Raw genomic sequence first — 12,663 nt, 5'->3', positions numbered from 1 at the left:
ATATAGACCTACTTAAATGTACTAAATTTATTTCCTCTTCTAGCAATTTGTGTCCCTCCTTTCCTTGAATTCAGTTCAGACAGGAGCCTATCTAGGGTACATGTTGTAGCTTCTAGTTTTAAATTTTGAGAGCTGAATTTCATATTGCTGGATTTGTAATGTGCATTCCCTTTCTCTTTTCTTATCTATATGATTGGTTTTTTTCAAAGGCCAGTCTGTTGAGCCTAGCCCATTTCAGTAATCAGTAGTTTTCATCAGTGTGCAAGGAACCTACCCTCTCTCCAGTTGCAGTGAAAAGAAATTTAAAGTTAGTTAGACTTGGATTTTAATACTAGCTTTGCCTCTTAATAGTTATATAACTTTAGGAGATTTATTTATATGTTAATGAACTTTAGCCTTTTCTCTCAAATTGTGTATAATACTTCCTACCTTGCATAATAGGTATTTTGAGATTTAAAGATAACATAGGTTAATGTAGGATAGTGTTGCTTAGCTGTACACATAGTAGCTGTCTATATATGATGACTATTAAATTTTTTAAGTAGCAACTTCATCTAATACATTTTTATGTAGAGCTTTAGTAGCTAGTTGTATGAGATCAGGAATTTTCTTTACTAAATCCTTTATAAACTTTTATGTAAGGCATAGTGGTGCTTGATGATATGGAAATCTGTTTCAAGGAATTAATTTCTTGAGATATTCCTGTGTCTGGAAAGTACTAGTATTTGGTAGTGCAGTGTTTTTGCTTTGATTCTCTAAACACACACACAAACACACACACACATTCCCTTTAGTTTTTTGATGACTTAAAAAGTAAAATTTTTTTCCTTTATGAATGTTACCAATTTTGAATAAAATTTTCCCTTCCCCTTTTCTTTTAATAGAATTGCTTTAAATATTACATGAGTGATGATATTAGCCGTGACTCAGATGGAATGGATGAACAATGTAGGTAGGTAATAAATCAAGATGAAATAAAATTCAGTGTTGTCTACTTTTTGGTGGGAAATTCTTACATAGTTTGTTGTTAGATCCATTTTTTTGTAGTATCATCGATGTCTTTAACGGAAGGTGGTTCTTTTTCACAAAGCCTTAGATTTATGTGTTTTAAGTTTCCAATAAAGAATAACAGATGACCTAAATTACTTTACTATTAAAATTGCTGGAAAGAAAATTTAAATTGCTTTAGTAATGAAAAAGATTTAAAATGAGTTTTATTTGGGAATAATATTTTAATATTTAAATAATTTCAGATGGTGTGCAGAAGGTGGAAACTTGATTTGTTGTGACTTTTGCCATAATGCCTTCTGCAAGAAATGCATTCTGCGCAACCTTGGTCGAAAGGAGCTGTCTACAATAATGGATGAAAACAACCAATGGTATTGCTACATTTGTCACCCGGAGCCTTTGTTGGACTTGGTCACTGCGTGTAACAGCGTGTTTGAAAATTTAGAACAGTTGTTGCAACAAAATAAGAAGAAGATAAAAGTTGACAATGAAAAGAGTAGTAAAGTATATGACCATACACCCAGATTTTCTCCAAAGAAAAATAGTTCAAATTGTAATGGAGAAGAAAAGAAATTAGATGATTCATGTTCTGGTTCTGTAACCTACTCTTATTCAGCACTAATTGTGCCCAAAGAGATGATTAAGAAGGCAAAAAAACTGATTGAGACCACAGCCAACATGAACTCCAGTTACGTTAAGTTTTTGAAGCAGGCAACAGATAATTCAGAAATTAATTCTGCTACCAAGTTACGTCAGCTTAAGGCTTTTAAGTCTGTGTTGGCTGATATCAAGAAAGCTCATCTTGCTTTAGAAGAAGATTTGAATTCGGAGATTCGAGCTTTGGATGCTGTAAACAAAGAGAAAAATACCAAAGAGCATAAAGTCATAGATGGTAAGTCTGAAACAAAAGTACGAAAAGGAGAAAAACCTTTTGCTATGGAAAAGAAGGATATTTCAAAATCAGAAGCTAAACTATCAAGAAAGCAGGTAGACAGTGAGCACATGGATCAGGGTGTTCCAGTAGAGGAACAAAGAGCAAATAAAAGTACCAGTGGTGAACATAAGAAATCCGATAAAAAAGAAGTACCTCAATATGAACCTGCTAATACTTCTGAAGACTTAGACATGGATATTGTGTCTGTTCCTTCTTCAGTTCCAGAAGACATTTTTGAGAATCTTGAGACTGCTATGGAAGTTCAGAGTTCAGCTGATTACCAGGGAGATGGCAACAGTGGAACCGAGCAAGAACTGGAGAGTTCTTCTGTGAAATTAAATATTACTTCAAAAGACAACAGAGGAGGTATTAAATCAAAAACTACAGCTAAAGTAACAAAAGAATTATATGTTAAACTCACCCCTGTTTCCCTTTCTAATTCCCCAATTAAAGATGCTGATTGTCAGGAAGTTCCACAAGATAAAGATGGTTATAAAAGTTCTGGTCTGAACTCCAAGCCAGAGAACTGTGGAGTTGGACAGGAAAAGAATGATAATGAGCATTTGGTTGAAAGTGAAGTTTCATTACTTTCAGAAGAATCTGATCTTCGAAGATCTCCACGTGTAAAGACTACACCCTTGAGGCGACAGACAGAAACCAACCCTGCAACATCTAATTCAGATGAAGAAAGTAATGAAACAGTTAAGGAAAAACAAAAACTGTCAGTTCGAGTGAGAAAAAAGGATAAGCGGAATTCTTCTGACAGTGCTTTAGATAATCCCAAACCTAATAAATTGCCTAAATCTAAGCCGTCAGAGATTATGGATCAAAATTCAGATTCTGATGAAATGCTATCAATCCTCAAAGAGGTATCCAGGATGAGTCACAGTTCTTCTTCAGATACTGATATTAACGAAACTCATACAAATCATGAGAAGACTCTGTATGATTTAAAGACTCAATCAGGGAAAGATGATAAAGGAAAAAGGAAACGAAAAAGTTCTACTTCTGGCTCGGATTTTGATATTAAAAAAGGCAAATCAGCTAAAAGGTCTATAATTTCTAAAAAGAAACGACAAAACCAGTCTGAATCTTCCAATTATGATTCAGAATTAGAAAAAGAGATAAAGAGCATGAGTAAAATCGGGGCTGCCAGAACAATTAAAAAAAGAGTTCCAAATAAAGAAGATTATGATTCTTCTGAAGATGAAAAACATAGGAAAAAAGGAATGGATAATCAAGGGCAGAAAAGTTTGGAGACTGCACAAGAAGGATCATCTAATGATGCTGAAAGGAAACAAGAGAGAGTGAATTTCTCTTCAACAGAAGGCACAGTTGATAAAGACAAGACCGTCATGGAATTACGAGATCGAGTCTCTAAGAAGCAGCAACCAAGTATTTCCTCTGATGGTGCTGATAAGCCTTCTTCTGGCAAAGAGGAGAGTTTTAATTCTCCAGAAGACAAAATGGTTGCTGAAACTAAAGAAAAGAATAAGCATCTGAAAACCAAAACATGTAAGAAAGTACAGGGTGGCTTATCTGATGTTGCTGAGAAGTTCCCAAAGAAAGAGCAGAGTGATGAATCCTCTGAAGATGATAAAAAGCAGAACAAAAAGAGAAGTGAAGAAAAAGAAAAGAAAACTACAGACTTGAAGAAAAAAGTAATTAAGATGGAACAACAGTATGAATCATCATCTGATGGCACTGAGAAATTACCTGAGGGAGAAGAAATTTGTCATTTTCCTAAAAGCATAAAACAAAATAAGAATGACACAACTGATGGGGAAAATAAAAGTAAAAAAATAAAAGGTAAAACTTCTAAAAAGAAGGATGAATTATCCTATAATGCTGAGAAGTTACCAGGGAAAAGAGATAGTTGTGATTCTTCAGAAGATAAAAGGAGTAAGAATGGAGCATCCAGTAGAGAGAAGAAAAGGTGCAACTTGTCTGAAAAGAGTTCAACGAAGAGACAGGATTGTTCGTCATCTGATACTGAGAAATATTCCATGAAAGAAGATGGTTGTGATTCTTCTGATAAGAGACAGAAAAGAATAGAATTGAGAGGAAGAAGAAATTTCAATTCAAAGAGAAATACCAAGGAAGTACAAAGTGGCTCATCATCTTCTGATGCTGAGGAAAGTTCTGAAGATAATAAAAAGCTGAAGAAACAAAGAACTTCAGCTAAAAAGAAGGCAGGCAATGTCAAGGAGAAAATGAGAAACTCTCTAAGAGCAAGCACTAAAAGGAAGCAAGCTGACATTATTTCCTCATCTTCTTCTGATATAGGAGAAGATGATCAGAATTCTCTAGGTGAGGGGAGCAGTGATGAGCAGAAAATTAAGCCTGTGACTGAAAATTTAGTGCTGTCTTCACATACTGGATTTTGCCAATCTTCAGGTATGCCAAAATAGATAAATTTATAATTTGTACTTTTCCCCTCTTGAATAACTACATTGTTTAATTTTCCCTGAAGCCAGTCAAATGCAAAGTTACTCTTTGGGAAGAGACCATTTAAAAATTTAGAGATTGGGGGGCCGGCCCAGTGGCGCAAGCAGTTAAGTGCGTGCACTCCGCTGTGGCGGCCCGAGGTTCGCTGGTTTGGATCCTGGGTGTGCACCGACGCACCGCTTGTCAAGCCATGCTGTGGCCACGTCCCATATAAAGTAGAGGAAGATGGGCATGGATGTTAGCCCAGGGCCAGTCTTCCTCAGCAAAAAAAAAAAAAAAAAAAAAAGGAGGATTGACATTGGATGTTAGCTCAGGGCTGGTCCTCCTCACGGAAAAAAAAAAAAAGAGATTGGGGCCAGCCCGGTGGTGCAAGCAGTTAAGTGCGCGTGCTCCGCTGCGGCGGCCCACAGTTTGCCGGTTCGGATCCCGGATGTGCACCGACACACTGCTTGGCAAGCCATGCTGTGGCGGTGTCACATATAAAGTGGAGGAAGATGGGCATGGATGTTAGCCCAGGGCCAGTCTTCCTCAGCAAAAAAAAAGAGGAGGATTGGCAGATGTTAGCACAGGGCTAATCTTCCTCGCACACACACACACAAAAAATTTAGAGATTTACCAGAAAGCCTTTCTCCATTTATTTTTATGCCATAATTGGAAGGTATTTCAAACATTGTTAGTATTCTGTATCAGGTATACTAAGTTTGCTGGGTAAATAACAAAATTTCTTTATCGATGTTTAATGCTTTTCTCTGGAGTAATGAACAGTAGTTTATGAAGGAGAATCAGATTGGTGTCACTAGTTCAGTAGGTATTTAGTCTTGTAATGGAGATGAGTGCTTGGTACTGGTATAACATTTTGACTGCTTTGCCATGCATATGACTTTTAAAATGGGACAGAGATTAACTTTGTGTCCCATTAAATCCTCTTAAAAGTTTGAATTTATTTCATCACAAAACCCTTTGCTGGTGCCCATCAGTTTTTTCTAATGACATGAACAAATGTTTCTGTCTTTAACACTAACAAAATAAAGGAAGAAAGAAATCCAAAAAGTAGTTGGATTACCCTATCCTGATAAGATAGAGCACTAGGGTGATTATGGTTTGGATTAACAGGTCAATGATAGCTCCCCCAATAAAAGAAATATAAAAATAATTTTTATCATTATTATAGTTCTTTTTAAAAATCAGTTGTATAATAAATGTACACTTGTCACTCATACTGTCTTTTTTTTTAAACATTTGAAATTTATTTTAAAATTTGTATAAAGTAGATTTCACATAAAACTGTGTTCTCAGCACAGGCAGAATGTTTTAAAAATTTCCTTTTATTTCTTATGTTAGGATTTTCCATTTATCCCAATTGGATTTTAGTGGAATTAACCTGAATCTTGGTTTTTAATAAAACTTTAAATTTTTTTATGGAGCACTTGTCTAATGAGTTGATTTGAAAACCAGCTGTGATATGCATGGTGTACTCAGTTTAATGCTCTGCTATATCAGATGCCTAGATGGAGCTCGGTCTATATGGCTTTTGTAATTACAAGTCTGCAGTCCCTGAAATTCTTGGAGCCTAATGTGTTTCAGAATTTTCAACTTTTTGGTTTTTAAAAAGATAATATGGAGTAGTTACCATATATTATATAAAAGCCCCCAAAGAGCCTGAGGCAACACCGCCATAGTCAAACACATTAGTATTTCTACAGCAAAACACATGAACGTTCACACTTAGAGGAATAAACAGTTCAGATCAGGTTTTGCTGCCAAATGAACTTTGGCACCACTTTACAAAACTTTGTTTTGAGGCTTTTTGGATTTCAGAATTGTGCATAACAAACTGTGGACTTGTATTGAAAACACACTCTTAATAGTTACTTTGATATCCAATGAATGTTTTAGTTGTCAGGTTAGTTGGGAAAACTCTTGTTAAGGATTAGGGTATAAGAACAATATTGTGATTAGTTACATGGAATATTCTCATTAACAAATTCTAGGCTATTGAACTAATATTAAACTTTGGAAAACGTGTCCATGATTAAACAGCTTCCCTAGTGAAATCAACATGTGTGATTTTAAGTACTAATTTTTTTTTCCCCAAAATCTCACTTGATTTGACACATACGAGGGTTTCTGTGATATACCTCTCATGTTTGGGACTATTAATACCTAATGTAATAAGTAATATGTATTCATTATATCTTAAGAAGAGATGGCAACATATGGCAAATACTCAGAGGGCGCATTTCCTAATAATTTCGTAAGCCGGCATTACTCTAGATCATTTTGTTTTATTTTGACTTATGTAACTTTGTTCTGAAGAACTATTGTGCTAATTAATTAGGAGGTAAACCTTTTCTCATGTGTATATCCAGAGAAGAGAATTCAGCACTTCAGCAGATGCCAGTCCCTCAACTATTTGGTGGAACAAGACTTGTTTGGATTTTTTTTACCTTGGATATTTCTTGAAACTGATTACTTTAGATGAAAAAAAGAAGATAAATTTGCTAGGGAATTAACACATCTAAAAATTGGACTTCGTCAATAGAAATATTTAAGCAGAAAAGAATATGAAGGGGGGCCGGCCCAGTGGTGTAGTGGGTAAGTTTGCACGCTCCACTTTGGCAGCCTGGGGTTCGTGGGTTCGAATCCCAGGCACAGACCTACACACCACTCATCAAGTCAAGCTGTGGTGGCATTCCACATACAAAATAGAGAAAGATTGGCATAGGTGTTAGCTCATGGACAATCTTCCTCAAGTGAAAAGAGGAAGATTGGCAACAGATTTTAGCTCAGGGCCAATCTTCCTCACCAAAAACAAACAAACAAACAAACAAACAAACAAAAAAGCAAAACAACAAACCCCACAACATACCCAAAAAAAAAAGAAAAGAATATGAAGGCTATTGAAAATAAGCAGTATGTAAAAGGTACTGTTTTTCAAGATAAGTTTGGGTGACAGCCAATGATAAGTGGCATTCTTCAAGAATTTGCTTGCATGCTTATACAAGCATGCTAAATTTGTTTATTCTCCTAATATGTCCAATTTAATTTAGGCGGCAATTTTTTTTTTTTTTTTGATTTTTATTGATATTTTAATGGTTTCTAACATTGTGAAATTTTGGGTTGTACATTTTTGTTTGTCCATCACCCCATATATGACTCCCTTCACCCCTTGTGCCCACCCCCCACCCCCACTTCCCGGGTAACCACAGTCCAGTTTTCTCTGTCCATGTGTTGGTTTATATTCCACATATGAGTGAGATCATACAGTGTTTGTCTTTCTCTTTCTGGCTTATTTCACTTAACATAATACGCTCCAGGCCCATCGATGTTGTTGCAAATGGGACGATTTTGTCTTTTTTTATGGCTGAGTAGTATTCCATTGTATATATATACCACATTTTCTTAATCCAATCGTCAGTCGAGGGACACTTAGGTTGCTTCCACTTCTTGGCTATGGTGAATAATGCTGCAATGAACATAGGGGTGCATAAGCCTCTTTGGATTGTTGATTTCAGGTGCGTTGGATAGATTCCCAGTAGTGGGATGGCTGGATCATAGGGCATCTCTATTTTTAATTCTTTGAGGAATCTCCATACCGTTTTCCATAGAGGCTGCACCAATTTGCATTCCCACCAGCTGTGTATGAGGGTTCCTGTTTCTCCACATCCTCTCCAACATTTGTTGTTTTTTGTCTTGGTGATTATGGCCATTCTAACGGGCGTGAGGTGGTATCTTAGTGTTGTTTTGATTTGCATTTCCCTGATGATTAGTGATGTTGAGCATCTTTTCATGTGCCTATTGGCCATCTGTATATCTTCCTTGGAGAAGTGTCTGTTCATTTCCTCTGCCCATTTTTTGATCGGGTTGTTTGTTTTTTTGTTGTTCAATTGTGTGAGTTCTTTATATATTATGGAGATCAACCCCTTGTCAGATGTATGTTTTGCAAATATTCTCTCCCAGCTGGTTGGTTGTTTGTTCATCTTGATTCTGATTTCATTTGTCTTATAAAAGCTCTTTAGTCTGATAAAGTCCCACTTGTTTATTTTTTCTTTAGTTTCCCTAGTCTGGGTAGGCATGTCATCCGAAAAGATTCCTTTAAACCCAATGTCAAATAGTGTGTTGCCTATATTTTCTTCTATGAGTTTTATAGTTTCAGGTCTCACCTTCAGGTCTTTGATCCATTTTGAGTTAATTTTTGTGAATGGCGATAGCACATGGTCCACTTTCATTCTTTTGCATGTGGCTGTCCAGTTTTCCCAACACCATTTATTGAAGAGACTTTCCTTTCTCCATTGCATGTCCTTAGCACCTTTGTCGAAAATTAGCTGTCCGTATATGTGTGGTTTTATTTCTGGGCTTTCAATTCTGTTCCATTGATCTGTGTGTCTGTTTTTGTACCAGTACCATGCTGTTTTGATTACTATTGCTTTGTAGTATGTTTTGAAGTCAGGAATTGTGATGCCTCCTGCTTTGTTCTTTTTCTTTAGGATTTCTTTAGCTATTCGGGGTCTTTTGTTGCCCCATATAAATTTTAGTATTCTTTTTTCTATTTCTGTGAAGAATGTCATTGGGATTCTGATTGGGATTGCATTGAATCTGTAGATTGCTTTAGGTAATATAGACATTTTAACTATGTTTATTCTTCCAATCCACGTGCATGGGATATCTTTCCATTTCTTTATGTCATCGTAGATTTCCCTCAATAATGTCTTGTAGTTCTCATTGTATAGGTCCTTCACCTCCTTGGTAAGATTTATTCCTAGGTATTTTATTCTTTTTGATGCAATTGTAAATGGTATTATCTTTTTGAGCTCTCTTTCTGTTAGTTCATTATTAGCATATAGAAATGCAACTGATTTTTGTAGATTGATTTTGTACCCTGCAACTTTGCTGTAGTTCTTGATTGTTTCTAACAGTTTTCCAACAGATTCTTTAGGGTTTTCTATATATACAATCATGTCATCTGCAAATAGTGAGAGTTTCACTTCTTCGTTACCTATTTGGATTCCTTTTATTCCTTTTTCTTGCCTAATTGCTCTGGCCAAAACCTCCAGTACTATGTTGAACAGGAGTGGTGAGAGTGGGCAGCCCTGCCTCGTTCCTGTTCTCAGAGGAATGGCTTTCAGTCTTTCCCCGTTGAATATGATGTTAGCTGTGGGTTTGTCATATATGGCCTTTATTATGTTGAGGTACTTTCCTTCTATTCCCATTTTATTGAGAGTTTTTATCATAAATGGATGTTGTATCTTGTCAAATGCCTTCTCTGCGTCTATTGAGACGATCATGTGGTTTTTATTCTTTGTTTTGTTGATGTGATGTATCACGTTGATTGATTTGCGGATGTTGAACCATCCCTGCGTCTCTGGTATAAATCCCACTTGATCATGGTGTATGATCTTTTTAATATATTGTTGTATTCGGTTTGCCAATATTTTGTTGAGGATTTTTGCATCAATGTTCATCAGCGATATTGGCCTGTAATTTTCTTTCTTTGTATTGTCTTTGTCTGGTTTTGGTATCAGGGTGATGTTGGCCTCATAGAATGATTCAGGAAGTGTTCCATCTTCCTCTATTTTTTGGAATAGTTTGAGGAGGATGGGTATTAAATCTTCTTTGACTAGGCGGCAATTTTTATGAGCTCTTTAAGCCTCCCCTGCCCCCATGAATTTAGAGGCTTCCAATTTATTCAGCAGTAGTTGGGTATTCTATTATGGGGTACAACATTTTCCTAGAAATTGGAGCTTAGGAATGGTATGAGCAGCCAAGATGAAGAACACGGTCCTAGGAGATTGCAGTACAATAAGCAGTATAGACATAGATAAATAATTATTTTATTAAAAAAAGAATACCAGAAGGAAGATATAAAACTAAAATGGGGCTATTTGATAAATAACAAGTGAGCCATTTAATCTAAATGTTGGAGGAAGACTTAAAAGAACAGGTAACATTTGAACTCAACTTTAAAGGATGGGTCAAATTTTGAAAGGTGTAGTAAAGAGGAATGATAGTAATATTACTAATAATATTTCATTTGAAGATTGGTCTCTTTGAATGAGGTATTTATTATGAGTATGCTAGGATATGGTGAGATTTATTTTTACCTTTCTATATTTAGAGTGTTTCTATCCTGAGCCCATAGGTGTCTGTGTTCTTTATGGATTTTTTCCTCCAACATTTTCCCCCAATATTTTATTATGAAAAATTTTAAATATACAGAAACATCGTACTGTATTTGCTTTATTACATGTTTATATATCCTTCGGTTTATCCATCAATAAATCTGTTTTTTTGCCTTTTTAACTGTTTATTTTGAAATAATTATAAATTCACAGAAAGCTGCAAAAAAAAATGTACAGGGAGTTCTTGGATACTCTTCATTCAGTTTCCCCCAATGGTAACTTCTTACGTAATTATATACAGTGTCAAAACCAGAAAACTAAAGATTTATTCAAATTGTACCAGTTTTACACGCACTCATTCGTTTGTGTATATGTATGTGTAATTATAGTTCTGTGCAATTGTATCACGTGTAGCTTTGTATAATGACCACCACAACCAAGTTACTGAACTATTCCATTACCACAAGGTTCCCTTGTGCTACCCTTTATGCACACCCCCTTGTTTATCTCCATTCTTAACCCCTGGGAACGGTTAATCTGGTTAATCTGATTTTCCTCTCGGTAATTTTGTTATTTTGAAATGGAATCATGAAGTATGTAACCTTTTGACAATGACTTTTTTTCACTCGGTGTAATGCCCTTGAGGTCTCTGGCATTTCAAAGTAAGTAGTAAACATCAGCATACTTCTCCCTGATTACTTCAGCATAGATAGTATTAACTAGAGTTCAATATTTAAGTTTGTTTTTGAGGTGAAATTTACATACAATGAAATGCACAAATCTTAATCTCTTTAGATTTTTAATCAAAGGATAGGAATGTAGCTTTTTATAAGGAAATAAAGTTTTACTGTACTTGAATATATCTCCCGAGTAATTCTACTCATGAATACCATACAAATTCAAGTATATTTTGAAATTACTTGGTACTACCAAAATATTAATAGCAATTTTGCTATTCTTGAATGATACAGGATAAATTAGACGTCCGTTAACTTTAAACTTAAAATGGATCACTAGAAAGCTTATTTCAGCAAGAAATTATGCTAACATGATGGTGAATGATAAAGATTTGTTACTGGGAAAGATGAGCTTTAAAACCGTTGTGCTCTGGGAAGGAACTTTGAAATAATGTAAGATCCAAATATTTATCATTTGACTGCTGGCACTTCTTAAATTCCCCATTGTACTTTCCTTTGAAATTCTTTTTACTCACGTTTTCGATCCCAGAGTACAGTTTAGAACCCACTAGTTGTTTTAACTTTTTGGCTTTCAGTTTTATTTTACATGATTTTACTTGTATAGGTAATTTAAAGCTAACTTTAAGTACACTTTTTTTTCCCTCAAGGAGATGAAGGCTTATCTAAATCAGTGCCTGTCACAGTGGATGATGATGACGACGACAATGATCCTGAGAATAGGTATGATTCCATCTGTAAGGACTTTAAAAAGATTATAACACACCCTAGGCGTGGGCACAAACAGCAGCAACGGAACCGCAAGCAGGTTGTAAAAACCAGGAGTGCCTGCCTTAGAAAGACTCCCTCACGGTCTTCCTGCAAGTTTGAAAGAAAGGCCAGAAAATGGGCTAAAACTCATAAACCTTAAGAGAAAGTAAATATAAATATGAACACACCTAGCATAGGGTGTGTTATCAATACAGCACTGTCAATTTTATGTTTCTATGTAAACTGTGATAATTTTTTGAGAATATTTTAGTCTTGACAGATTATTTTACTCATGAAAGTAAATCATATCTCAATAAATTGGTGACAACAGACATCTCTCTCCTCAATATTTTATTGTTGTTTTTAATTGCCATTCAGTATGGTGGTTCTATTTATTAAAAACCTGTTCAAAGTGGACAAAAGGAGATTGCTCAGATATTTAAGAAATCGCTTTCAAAATAAGTATCAATTTACAAGGTGTCCAGACTGATTTAGATTTTAACCATTTTTCAAATAAAATCGAAGTAGACAGTAGGATAGTATTAACTTTAATAAGACAAACAGTAGGTTTAAATGTAAACAGTGTAGCCTGTACAGATTTACTTAACTAAGGGATGGCATAAATCCCTTAAAAGAAGAAAAAAAAAAATACAAACACACACCCATATCCTAGCAATGAAGAATAAAGAAAACAAAGGTATTTAAGAAT

At 35.3% G+C, this 12,663-nt stretch overlaps 1 protein-coding gene across 10 annotated transcripts in view; it reads left to right on the top strand.

The window, feature by feature from the left end:
• Window positions 1-12,301, top strand: part of LOC131401161 (transcriptional regulator ATRX-like) — a 97,578-nt gene extending 85,277 nt beyond the window's left edge. For 7 of the 10 annotated variants that reach the window (XM_058536218.1, XM_058536222.1, XM_058536223.1 and 4 more), the window contains 3 exons: window positions 885-952; window positions 1,254-4,339; window positions 11,855-12,301. In XM_058536218.1, coding sequence (XP_058392201.1) covers window positions 885-952; window positions 1,254-4,339; window positions 11,855-12,114 — 3,414 coding nt within the window. In that variant the 3' untranslated portion in view covers window positions 12,115-12,301. The remainder of the gene's footprint in view (window positions 1-884; window positions 953-1,253; window positions 4,340-11,854) is intronic. The other 3 variants (XM_058536224.1, XM_058536219.1, XM_058536225.1) reach the window with 2 other exon arrangements.
• The last annotated feature ends 362 nt before the right edge of the window (window positions 12,302-12,663 follow it).

The sequence above is a fragment of the Diceros bicornis genome, chromosome X (genome assembly GCF_020826845.1).
Source record: "Diceros bicornis minor isolate mBicDic1 chromosome X, mDicBic1.mat.cur, whole genome shotgun sequence".
NCBI lineage: Eukaryota > Metazoa > Chordata > Mammalia > Perissodactyla > Rhinocerotidae > Diceros > Diceros bicornis.
Note: the sequence above shows the minus strand (reverse complement) of the source record. Positions and strands in the feature narration are given on the sequence as shown.